Source organism: Trachypithecus francoisi, unplaced genomic scaffold (genome assembly GCF_009764315.1).
Source record: "Trachypithecus francoisi isolate TF-2019V2 unplaced genomic scaffold, Tfra_2.0 Lachesis_group17, whole genome shotgun sequence".
In the NCBI taxonomy this organism is placed as follows: domain Eukaryota; kingdom Metazoa; phylum Chordata; class Mammalia; order Primates; family Cercopithecidae; genus Trachypithecus; species Trachypithecus francoisi.
In genome coordinates, this window is record NW_022681462.1 from 96807435 (window position 1) to 96820084 (window position 12650).

At 46.4% G+C, this 12650-nt stretch overlaps 1 protein-coding gene across 10 annotated transcripts in view; it reads right to left on the bottom strand.

The window, feature by feature from the left end:
- Positions 1–12650, bottom strand: part of LPIN1 (lipin 1) — a 144806-nt gene that overhangs the window by 21218 nt on the left and 110938 nt on the right. For all 10 annotated transcript variants that reach the window (XM_033176525.1, XM_033176529.1, XM_033176532.1 and 7 more), the window contains 4 exons: positions 12011–12090; positions 4113–4239; positions 2600–2748; positions 2011–2097 (listed from right to left, as the gene is read on the bottom strand). In XM_033176525.1, coding sequence (XP_033032416.1) covers positions 2011–2097; positions 2600–2748; positions 4113–4239; positions 12011–12090 — 443 coding nt within the window. The remainder of the gene's footprint in view (positions 1–2010; positions 2098–2599; positions 2749–4112; positions 4240–12010; positions 12091–12650) is intronic.

The following is a 12650-nucleotide window of genomic DNA, read 5'->3' on the forward strand; positions in this document are numbered from 1 at the left end:
GATGAATAATTAAATAATGTCAGTGTATATGTGTGGGAATGTTAATTTTTTTTTTTTGAGATGGAGTCTCTCCCTGTCACCTAGGCTGGAGTGCAGTGGCGCGATCTCGGCTCACTGCAAGCTCCGCCTCCCAGGTTCACGCCATTCTCCTGCCTCAGCCTCCTGAGTAGCTGGGACTACAGGCACCCACCACCACACCCAGCTAATTTTTTGTATTTTTAGTAGAGATGGGGTTTCACCGTGTTAGCCAGGATGGTCTCTATCTCCTGACCTCGTCATCCACCCGCCTCGGCCTCCCAAAGTGCTGGGATTACAGGTGTGAGCCACCGTACCCAGCCCAAATTTTTTAAGTTCAGCAAGATAGAACCAAACTGTTCATAGTAGTTCTACTTTTAAGGAAGGGAATAGCTTGGAGCAAGGCAGGGAGGAGGGTGATACAACCTCTGCACTTTAAAGTTTCTATAATCTTGGCCTATTTTATTAATATATTTATGTCTTAAGAAGTATGTATAACTTTTGTATGAATAATTTTTAAACATGAAATCTAGAAAAGTAAAGTCAAACCAATGAGCCTGGGCATCTAAGATGACATCTGAAGCTTTTTAAATGTATATATTTATTTTTTTAGAGAGATGGGGGGTCTCACTATGTTGCCCAGGCTGGATTTGAACTCCTGGGTTCAAGCAATCCTCCCACCTCAGCCTCCCAAGTAGCTGGGACTACAGGCATGTGCCCAACAAAATCTGAAGCTTTTAATCCCACCAAGTTATAAGGTTTTCTCTCCAAGCCACCATTTTTCTACTGGATCATAAAGTCCCAGGTCAGAGACTTACCTAGTTCATGGTAATCCCAGGCAACTGCCGTAGGATGAGGCACTAATTCCTCAAGGAATGCTGGATGGATGAATGGATGCAGGGCAGGGAAATACAGTTCATTCATCTGTTCTAGAAACAGCTCTGGATGGTGGCCCATTCCCTACCATCACCAATGTGGGCTAGAGATGAGCAAACAAGGTTGGGAACCACGGGCCTGGGACTTCCATCTTGACGCTCACTACATGTGAATGTAACTTGCTCACCCCCCTTACCCACGGAGAGACAGCGCTGTCCTGATTCAGGCAGAGGCACCTTCCAGCTCTAACTGGCTGGAGAACAGAATGCTGTGGAGGGGGAGATTTCACTCGCATGGGAGACTTGAGGCCACAAAAGGCTGGAGAAGGCATGACTGAGCGGGAGAGAGGCTTGGGCCCGGCAAGCTAGAATGCAGGCGTTTCGGGGGGACGTGGAGAATCCCTGCAGGGCTCTGAACCCTGGAGCCAGACGACAGCAATGGGAATTTGGATAAATCACGTTAGTTTTCCTCATTAATTTCACTCATCTAAACACAGAAATGACATTATGTGCTTTTCAGAATCGCTGTAAGATGTAAGTGACGTAACCCATGTACCCCGCACAGAACAGCAGCCGGAGAACTCCTCTCCCACCTGATGTCTGGGGCTGAGGCCCACGGTGGGCACTGTTCTGTTCTGGGCCGCTTGCTGGAGCACTCCACAGACCAGGTGGACACTACGTACCCTCCTGGTTGGCTCGCAGGGCCTGCGATGCCGACAAAACTTGCCTGGAATCTGCAACTTTTTAGCCTACAGAAAATCACTGGGCATATATAACATATAAGCTCCTATTTCTTCATCTGGCTACCTCTGCCATCCCTCGGGATGAGCTAAACCTCAGTCTCATCCCTAACGCTGCCACCATCTGTGTTCTCCTAATAATCGAGTTCCCTATACTTCGCTCCTTGTTTCTTGGTATTGAATTCAAATTTAGAGTTACTGGGATTCACTTTCACTCTGGACTCTCCACTGCCACCCCTGACCCCCACTGCCCCTCCCCGGTTGAGGTGCAGCCCTCTCTACAAGTCACCCCGTGCTGGGGCAGGAAAGATTCCACATGCAGAGTGTGGTGCACACAACCAGCGTTCGCAGGAGGCAGGAAACAGGCACTCTGTACTCACTGGCTCACTTTATGGTACAGCTTAGCAATGCCCTGGTGGGTCCAATCCTTCCCAAGGGTGGGCAAAATGTGGCCAAGAGTGTCTGATCTAAATGAAGAGAAAAAGAGAAAAATAAAGTAAAACTCCCATTCAGATTCATTGCACCATTCATGCCTCGTTAAAACACACACACACACACACACACACACACACAAGACCCACAACTTTCTTTCTGGATAGAAAGCCCAAGGCTCAAGTCATCAAAGTCGCTGCTGACGGAGGGACATGGTAACCCACGGAAGGACGCCTCCAGTCTGATCATGCATCGAGGTGCCTGGCTTGCTGAATCAAAGGAAAAGGCCATTCCGAAAAGATGCTCTTGAGAAGCCCCCACAGAAGCAACAAGTCGGAGAGATAACACCCTAGAGGAAAACAACCCAGCCCTAAACACAATGATGGACACCAAGGAGCTGAAACTAAGCAGCTCCAACTGCACCAGAATTCGAACCGTGCAAGTCCCATGAGGGGAGCGGAGGTGCCAACACCAGGCTCAGAGACCGCGCGGTGAAGCAAAGAAATCTACCATGGCCCCCAAGTCAGCAGGACCTACCTGGTGATCGTCCCGTCAATATCAGAAATGATGACTTTATCATCCCAGTTCCACAGGTAGATGGTGCCCTCACAGCGGCAGGTGCCTTGGTACTGCGTGGTGACACTGAAAACCACGTCATTGGGGCCATTCTTCAACTTCAAGCTTTTCTGAAGAACATGAACCATTAATATTTGTCTGCTTGTGTGAAAGGTCCCGATGGATGGACATTTGGATTCTGTTCCATGAGAAGCAGCATTTGGCTTTAAAAACAAGGGGCTGCCCTGGGCCCTTGTATAATTCTTTCTTTCCCCCACCCTTCCTTGTTCTGGTGCTTTCTGGGGTTGGACAGGCAAAACAAAACCTCAGCTCTCTCAGGCCCCCTTGTAATGCAATGTGCCTACTTGCTACAGAGTTGTTTTACTTCCCAGGATAGTGCTAATTTCATCCAGTATTTTCAGATTAGAGTCATTAGCCAGGATTCAGTGACAGGGCTATCCAGCGTAATAAATCACAATTTTGGAACAGGATACACTTACCACTCCATGACTAAATAGGAAGGTCATGATTCAGGGAGACAGACTGAAGCCAAGTGTGAAAATACATTTCCCTAAATAACCATGTTTTAAAATTATTATTATATTGACACAAATTGGAAAAAGAGAAGTCTCGGTGATCAGTCATGCCTCATATCCAGAAGAATATAGTCTAGACCCAAAGAAATCACACCAAATTCAAAATGCAAAGTGACTTTTGAGCAGTTTTGAGTCCCTGTGCCAGAACTCCTGGTGCATGCCAGTTGGCCATTCAGACCCCCAGGCTGCCTGACTGCAGGTGTCCCCAGTGTCACCAGTGGGAGCCGTGAGTCACACAGAGACTCTCAGGCTGCAGGGTCCCACACATGGCCTGAGTGGGTGTCTGGGCCTGTTCCTTATCTTTTCCTAGTAAACACCCTCACGCCTGAGCCAGGCTCCCCACTAACTCGGGGGAAATGCAAAAGACTTGATTCACAAAAAAAGCAAGGATAGGTGCCCACTGGCCATGACCAATGGGATCCAAGAAAGGGTTTTTAATTAAAACTGGTCTCACATATGGAAAAATAAAAGGACACCATGACCAGGTGATGCCCCTGGTTACCTGAAATTCTCTAAATTCTATCAGAACTGCTTGATTTCCACCAACTGAAGAGATGCATTTGAGTTAACAAACATCTCTCTCTTGATGCAAAAACACCCTTGAGTGATTTTCAAGTCTATCTATGATTGACACCTCAGGATGAATTAGCTCTGCCGGCTGCCTTCCTCCTAAGGAAGGCCAGCAAAAGGAGAAGACCAAAGGGAAGGTCACGTTGGGGACCCAGCCTGGATAATGCTGGAGTAGGGGTGGAAACAGCAGGTACCCAGTTGAGGGATTGCAGGCCCGCTGGGATGAAAGGTGACAAGTAAGGGGCACATCCCAACCATCACACAGCCTTAGGAGCCTGCAGAAACCTCAGGTGCTTACAACACAGCCACAGCAAGCATGGGAGACTCACAAGCTGCTCGGAAGTCAGCCGGAGAGTCTTCTTGTAGCTGACGTTAGGCAGAAGAGGGAGGTGGCCTGCGTTTGATGGCTTGGCAGCTGCGCGCTCCTCATCACTGGAGGATGATTCATGCTTTACTCTGGAACACACAGTGATGTCATCACCAATTAGAAAATGCATCTGGGCAGCCACAAAAAATGCATTAGCCTTTAATCAATGACTAAGTCAATCCAGTTTCTCCTGAGTCCCATCTCTTGGGTGATCATTTACCATAAGATGCTAAATTTATCAACGAACTCTCACTACATCCCCATTCATGCATCTCTTGCATTACACATGCGGGGGCTGCCTCTCCTCATTCACTTGCCTATTGATGAGCTACCATCACTATTTTAAGCCAACAGGTTCCTATTCATGACAAGCAGGGTTAAACTCCCTCTTGGCCTAGGAAGATGCTAACTCTCTTCTCTGTCTCTCTTCTCTTCCTATCTGTGACTGTAGGCCAAGCGCTTGGAGTCCAGGTTTCTACAAGTCCAAACTCATCCGTCAGTTCCCTGTATAAAGTTTGCCAAATACACAACTCCAAGGAATTAGGGCCTTTCTAGGACTTACGGACAGGTGCCAGTGAAAGCAAGGAAGAATCACCAATTCTACCCCGCAGGATCCCCCAGAGGGTCATCCCATGAGCAAGGAACATGCCTTACTTCCCTGCTCAGAATATACAGGTCAGTGTCCCTAACTCCTCTAGACTTTTTTGTTCAGTGGGGAGCTGGGAGGTGCAGGGTGGGAATCAGGCTCGTTTTCTTTAAATAGTTCACGTAAAGTATATCTGTAATTAGCTGTTCACTCAGTGAAAATCCTGCTATGACATAATCCCCAACCCAGTAGTATTAGCTCTGCCTTCCAGGACCACTATCTTTGAAAATGCCTCAATGCTATATGAAGCGCTTAGCAAATGTCTTAGACTAAATGGAAAAGGCTGAGTGGCCCCGAAAGCAGCACATCCCAAGCCCTGCGGTACTTTGCCTTCCTACAAAGCTTCTGGCTCAGTACCTTCCTCTTGGCAAGGTTAGCATATACACAGAGCTCCAGCTCATTTTTTTTTAACTGTTTTTTTTATTTTTTATTTTTCTATTGACATATTAATTGCACGTATTTATGGGGTGCATGTAATATTCTGATAAATGCATACATTTGCATTTATCAAAATATCATGCATACCCTGATCAAACCAGGGTAATCAGCATATCCATCACCCCAAACTGTAATCATTTCTTTGTGTTGAAAACATTCCAAATCTTCTCTTCTAGCTATTTTGAAATTTATAATAAATTACTGTTAACTATAATCATTCTGTGCCATCAAACACCAGAACTTATTCTTTTCATCTAACTGTATGTTTGTACCCATTAACCAACCTCTCTTCGTACGCCTCTCCCCTCTACCCTTCCCAGGTCTGGTAACCACCATTCTACCCTCTACCTCCATGAGATCAACATTTTCAGCTCCCACATATGCGTAAGAACACGTGATATTTGTTTTTCTGTGCCTGGCTTATTTCACTTAACATGATGACCTCCAATTCCACCTATGTTGCCACAAATGACAGGATTTCTTCTTTTTTATGTCTGAATAGTACTCCATTGTGTATATGTATCACATTTTCTTCATCCATTTATCCATTGATGGACACTTAGCTTGGTTCCATATTTCAACTCCTGTGAATAGTGCTGTGATACACATGGGGGTGCAGGCATCCCTTTGACATCCTGATTTCCCTTCCTTTGGATAAATACTCAGTAGCGGGATTGCTGGATTGTACGGTAGTTCTATTTTTAGTTTCTAAGAAATCTCCTACTGTTTTCCCATAATAGCTGTACTAACTCACATTCCCGCCAACAGTGTTTAAGAGTTCCCTTCTCTCCACATCCTTGGGAGCATTTGTTATTTTTTGTGTTTTTGATAGTAGCCACGCTAACTGGGGTGAGATGCTTTCTCACTGTGGTTTTGATTTGCACTTTCCTGATTAGTGATGTTGAGCAAATGGGACTATATCACATTCAACAGCTACGGCCCAGCAAAGGAAACAATCAACAGAGCAAAGAGACAACCCGTTAAATGGGGAAGACACGTGCAAACTTCTCATTTGACAAGCGGCTGATACCCTGAACGTACAAGGAACTCAAACAACTCAACAGCAGAGAAACCAACAATCCATTTAAAAGTGGGCAAGGATCTGAATTTCACAAGAGAAGATGTACCAGTGTGTGTCTTATATTTTTATGTCAATAAACTCTCTCCTCTCAGTGCTAACTTCCTCTCATCCTACTGCCTCCTGTTTCCCCTGCCCTTGCCTCCCTTAAGATCTCCTATGCAACCTACAGCTTTCGGACCCCATAAATGTTCATTTAAGAAGTGATTCCCAGTCTCACCAACATGGCAAAATCCATCTCTACAAAAAATTAAAAAATTAGCTGGGCATGGTGGCGCATGCCTGTAGTCCCTGCTACTTGGGAGGCTGAGGCAAGAGAATCACTTGAACCCGGGAGGCAGAGGTTGCAGTAAGCCAAGAATGTGCCACTGCACTCCAGCCTGGGTGACAGAGTCAGACCCTGTCTCAAAAAAGAAAAAAAGAGATCCCTACAACCCAGTACTGCCCAATTCTGGGGAGACGTGAAGGAGGACAGTGCTCCACAGCACCTTCACTTCTGTGTTGTTTCTAACGCACTTGTGTGGAGACCTGGCTCCTTCCAGTCCTAGAATGAGCAGGCCCTGCCTAAGCACCTGCTCCCTGGGCCCCAGGAAAGGGAGGTCTGTGGGCTTCAGGCTGCTGGCCCAGAGCTCGTTCAACCAACACTCAAGCATACCATGCCACGCATCGATGGGAGAGCAAATAACCTATTCCTACTCACACAGGGCTTGTGTCTAAATCACAACACAGAGACCTGGGCTGAAGTCAAAGATTTAGAGATCACTGGGACAGAGTCCTGGGGGAATACGCCATGGCAACAGGAGGCTGAGTCGAAGGAGCACCGGCTAGAACTGTGGTTGGCCTGTGGCGGAGCTAAGCTACACGTGGATGGAACGGTACCATGACACTGGGGGCTGACTCTGGTTCTAGGTGGCACAGAGATGGCACAGCAGTTAGACTCTGAAAAACACTGATTTCCAGCCCTTGGTAACTTCAGCCTGTATTACCTTGGAGAAAGCACTTCTTCATTTTTTAGCCTCGATTTCTTATCTTAAAATGCAGAGGAACAACTGAACCACATCCACTCAAAACTTCAGGATGCAGGCAGGTAACAGGCTGGAGAGACCTGGACTGGGAGACCCAGACATAAGCCCCAGCAAAGGCCGCATCCTAAAACATTCCTCCCTGGGCCTCAGTGGGTTCCTCTGTAAAATGACCTGGTCCGACCAAAGTCCCTTTCAGTTCTGACACCTACGGACCCTATGAACCAGGCTGGTTCTTCTCAACCAACAACCTGGAGGTTTTCAGACGGGGTAAATGTGGTCCTGGAGCTAGTACAGCCTGGCAAATGCTGCTAGGGATGGGGGGTGGTGCAGATTTCCTTGTCAAGCAGAAGAAGAAAGAGGCTACAGGCCCCTCATTGAATGGGAAAATGTTTATGTTCCAACCAAACAGTTTGGAGTGAAATGAGATCCAAATGTGAAGCAAAGCTCTTGGTGACAACAGATTGATGTGTACCTCTGCCGGCGGGATGAGGAGGCAAGGCGGAATGGCTGTGATTTCCATCTGCTGCTTTAAAAAAAAAAAAAAAACCACTAAATTTGTGCAGCATGCCATGTTTGAAGGAACACAGAAAGGAAAACACAGATACAAAGACTAAAATGCGAGATGTGCAGTTGGCTGTTGGTGGTTTCGGCTTAGGGCAAGTACACGGTCATTTGCGGCTGCCACGTCCCAGATCACGCCACCCTGCACAGAATAAAATGTCTCCTTTTCGGAGGCCCCCACCCCACCCCTTACAATGGCTCATTAAATGTTGCTTGCTTTACAGTATCTGCAAGAAGCAACAAAACAAAACAAAAGGGCTCATGTCATTTGAAAATGTGTGCACAGAAGAGTAGCTGTGAACAACATCTAAGTTAGCACTTGTCAGTGTACGTTTTTCAAACGGTATTTTAATTATTTGTATGGTGACAAGCTGTTTGCTCAATTATGGGACTTCAAGGACTGTTACGTCAATCAAGTCTGTCAATTAGGAAAACATTCTGACACCTTTTTTTTTTTTTTAGTCAACTGCATGACTCTAATAAGGAGACTCAAAGTCTGAGATGCCAGTACAAATTAAAACGTTTACATTTTTCAAGAGAACTTTATATTCTTTTCAAAATCTGAGTTCTTTTTCACAAGAACCAATTCTTAATTTTTCAGGTTTGATGAGGAACCACAGTGTGACTAACTCAAAATGGCGAATGGTCCAGCTGTTTCTATTTGACGGGGAAAAGCATTTTTTGCCCACATTTGAATATGATTGTATTGGACGGTGAGAAAATCCGTGACACCCCAAGTAAACTGCAAGAGCTGAGGTTCCAACTTGGGAAGAGCTGCAGAAGTATCTCGCTGCTCTCCCCACTCTCCTGGGGTCCTGCCTGCTATGGCTAGAAGGAGTAAGAGTAAGAGCAGTGCTGGCACCAGCGATGCCACTGTGCCCACTGTGTATAGGCCCCTCCCAGTGGCTGCTCTCTTCCTTCCCTTGTAAACCTAACTCTCTGACCCTCAGGCGCATCTTCCCCTAGGTCTAAGACTGGCTATATTAGTCTGTTCTCACACTGCTATGAAGAAATACCCAAGACTGGGTAATGTATAAAGGAAAGAGGTGTTAATTGAATCACAGTTCCACATGGCTGAGGAGGCCTCAGGAAACTTACAATCATGACGGAAGGCAAAGGAATAGCAGGCACCTTCTTCACAGGGCAGCAGGACGGAATGAGTGCAAGCAGGGGAAATGCCAGATGCTTGTAAAACCATTAGATCGCATGAGACTCAATCATCATCACGAGAACAGCAGCACGGGGGAAACAGCCCCCCTGATCCAATTCCCTCCACCTGATCCCACCCCTGACATGTGGGGATTATGGGGATTATAATTCGAATTTGGGACATTTGGAGGGGGGAAACAGAACCAAAGCATATCATTCTGCACCTGGACCCTCCCAAATCTCGTCTTCTCACATTTCAAAACCAATCATGCCTTCCCAACAGGCTCCCCAAAGTCTTTTTTTTTTTCTTCAGATGGAGTCTTCCTCTGTCACCCAGGCTCGAGTGCAGTGGCACGATCTTGGCTCACTGCAGTGACCTCTGCCTCCTGGGTTCAAGCGATTCTTCTGTCTCAGTATCCCCCGAGTAGCTGGAATTACAGGTGCATGCCACCACGCCCGGCTGATTTTTGTATTTTTAGTAGAGACAGGGTTTCACCATGTTGGCCAGGCTGGTCTCAAACTTCTGACCTCAGGTGATCTGCCCGTCTCGGCCTTCCAAAGTGCTGGAATTATAGGCGTGAGCCACCATGCCCGGCCCAGTCCCCCAAAGTCTTAACTCATTTCAGCATTAACTCAAAGTCTACAGTTCAAAGTCTCATCTGAGACAGGTCCCCTCTGCCTATAAGCCAGTAAAATCAAAAGCAAATGAGTTACTTCCTAGACACAATGAGGGTACAGGCACTGGGTAAATACACCTGTTTCCAATGGGACAAATTAGCCAAAACGAAGGGGCTACAATCCCCATGCAAGTGTGAAATCCAATAAGACAGTCAATAAATTTTAAAGTTCCTAAATGATCTCCTTTGACTCCATGTCTCACATCCAGGTCATGCTAATGCAAGAGGTGAGCTCCCACAGCCTTGGGCACTGCGAGAGGGCAGGAAGGACTTGGCAGACATCTTGCATTTAGCCCACAGAGTCTATTTTAAAATACTTGAAACTGTATGGTTTGGGACTGAACGCGTGTCCTCCAGGTGACCACAGAGCCACCCTCCCCAATCGGTTTCTGCACTCTGGATCATTTTCTCATGAAGTTGCCGCAAAGACCCAGTGAGATGGGGTCAACTGCATCGGTGTTACTCTTAACCCCATTTCACAGACGGAGACGCTGAGAGGTGGATTAATTTGCCAAAGATCACACTGAAGGCTGTTAGACAAGGTCCCTGTTCTACATCCTGCTCTGTGCTACCTCTTGTGTTTAGAAATTATTGCCAAGACAGAGAAGGTTATTAAAATGAATTCCAGGAAAATGGGGCATTTCTAGTGTAGCTATTTAAGTTGGTTTAAGTTGCTGAGAGCACCTAGTTTTGCATCTTTCTTTGCGTGCCTCTTTCGGGGTAGCATGCCTCCCACGCAGCCTCCAGGTCAGCTCCATCCCAGCCTGTCTGGGCACTGACGGTGGCACTGGCATCTTTGCTCAGATGTGTCAGGGAGCTTGCCCGAGGTCCAGTGGTTACCAAGGAGCACAGCTGGGATTCCAAACCAGACCTGCCTGACTCTAAAGTCAGCTGCTTCCACTACAGCTTGCGGAGTAAACCACCACTTATTTTTAAAATGTCTGGTTTCCATGCTGGCTGCTTGATGGATCGCTCAGAGGGTGGCACGTTCTTGGCCTGGGCTCCATCCTCAACACACCTGCCTTTTCCCTTCCAAGCGCACTCACAGCCAAACTCAGAATTCCCAGCTGGGAAATATTGAGACCCTGGTGCCTTTCCATTCTTTCTTGTGCCTGTGAAGCACAGACCAGGGGTGGGTCAGCAAGGAGGCCCCTGGGACACCACCAGGGGAAACGGAAACGTTTCCCTTCAAGAGCATCCCAGGCGAGAGCGGGCCAGGCCATTCACAGGCACATTCAAACTCACCCCTGCCAAGTCCCACAGACTCGTCTCCACCCTGTTCTTCTCCACAGAGAACAATAAAGAAATCAGATCGTTTCCTACCTGCCTCCCACATGGGTTTCTGTGTGTAGTAAAGAATCCTAGATGTAAAATTGTTTAAGACGCAGAGCCATGGCCAGGATTCAGAGGAATGGAAATCCACGCCTGCCTCTCCCATAAATCAACAACACATGGAGAAAACCTCAGTGGTTCAGTGATGGTTGAGCAACACTTTGGAAAGCCTACTCTGTGGGGCAGTGGCCTCCAAGATACAACAACCAGTAAGATGTGGATCTGGCCCCAATTAATCTGTTAGCACTTTCTGTCTGCTAAATAAGAAATGGAATCCTGGATTTCTTCAGCACGGAAATACTGTAAACATGAAGTAATAAGTAAAAGATGGTACAGAGCTCATCATTCAGTGTCAGTATATGATACCTGCATCAGAATTAGTGTATAATTGGACTGTCCTTAGAGTCACCTCCAACCCCATACAAAGAGATTAACCTGAAGACAAACCACAAATACTGATCAGTATCATCAAAATCTAACCACTCCTATGCCAAGTGAATATGAATCCATGTCAAAAGTATCAACATAAGTCCTGGTCAGTATTTAAATTGCAGAGAAAGGCAAGTTCCTTCAGAAGTGAAACTTACTTCCATGTTATCATTAGGGCTATTATTTATTATCATGATCACTGACATTATTCTCACTGTTATTATTGTCATTATTGTCATCATCATCATCATCTTTGTATAAAAGGACAATCACATGCCAGGACCATTAGAAATGCTCTAGTTATATTATCTCACTTAAGGCTCACATTTATTTTACAAATTAGCTACCTAAGGGAGCAACTGCATCCATTTTGCTCACGGGAAAACCAAGTTAAATAAATTGCTCCAGGTCACCAAGTGAATCACAGAGCCAGAGTTGGAACCGTGTGGTGAACCCTAGCTGCATCCAGGCGGCATGTGCCATGAACTTGGACACTGCAACATCCCAAGAAGCCTCCTACCGCACCTCGTGGCCATGCTGAGCTGCAGTGGTTGCTCTCCAGTGCTATGTCCGTTGCCAGCCAAGCACTGCTCCGGCTTACTTTCCTAGAGAAGGAGGAAAGAAAGAGTCACAGAAGTACCACAGAGAAGGGGCTTGCAGGCAGCTGTGTTTTCCCAGGGGCTTCCTTAATGCAGGATCCCTGAAGGTAGAGCCTTCCCCAAGGACACCCACCCTAGCCATCACCCCAGGAGGCTCTGGCTGTGTTTGTTTCAGTGAGTCCTGGTCGCTCCTTTGCTAAGAAGTATACGATTAAACCAAGAAATATTTTTGACAGAAATGAGTCTGTTATCCGTGAGTGTTGGTGGCACCAAACCAAACTCCATCATCACTGTAGCTTATGCAAATGCTTGATCAAGGGCTGCTTGGATTCTGGGGGCCTTTCAAAATATTTTCTTGAAATTGCTGATAGAAATGCTTGAAAATATTTTCATACCATATTTTGCCTGGGGAAGATGTGAAAGCATTTTCTTCTTTTCCAAGATCATATACTCTTAATAGAAAATCCTCTGTTGGTGTACTGGAAAGAACCTTGGATTTCTTTTTTTTTTTTTTTTTTTTTTTGAGACGGAGTCTTGCTCTGTCACCCAGGCTGGAGTGCAGTGGC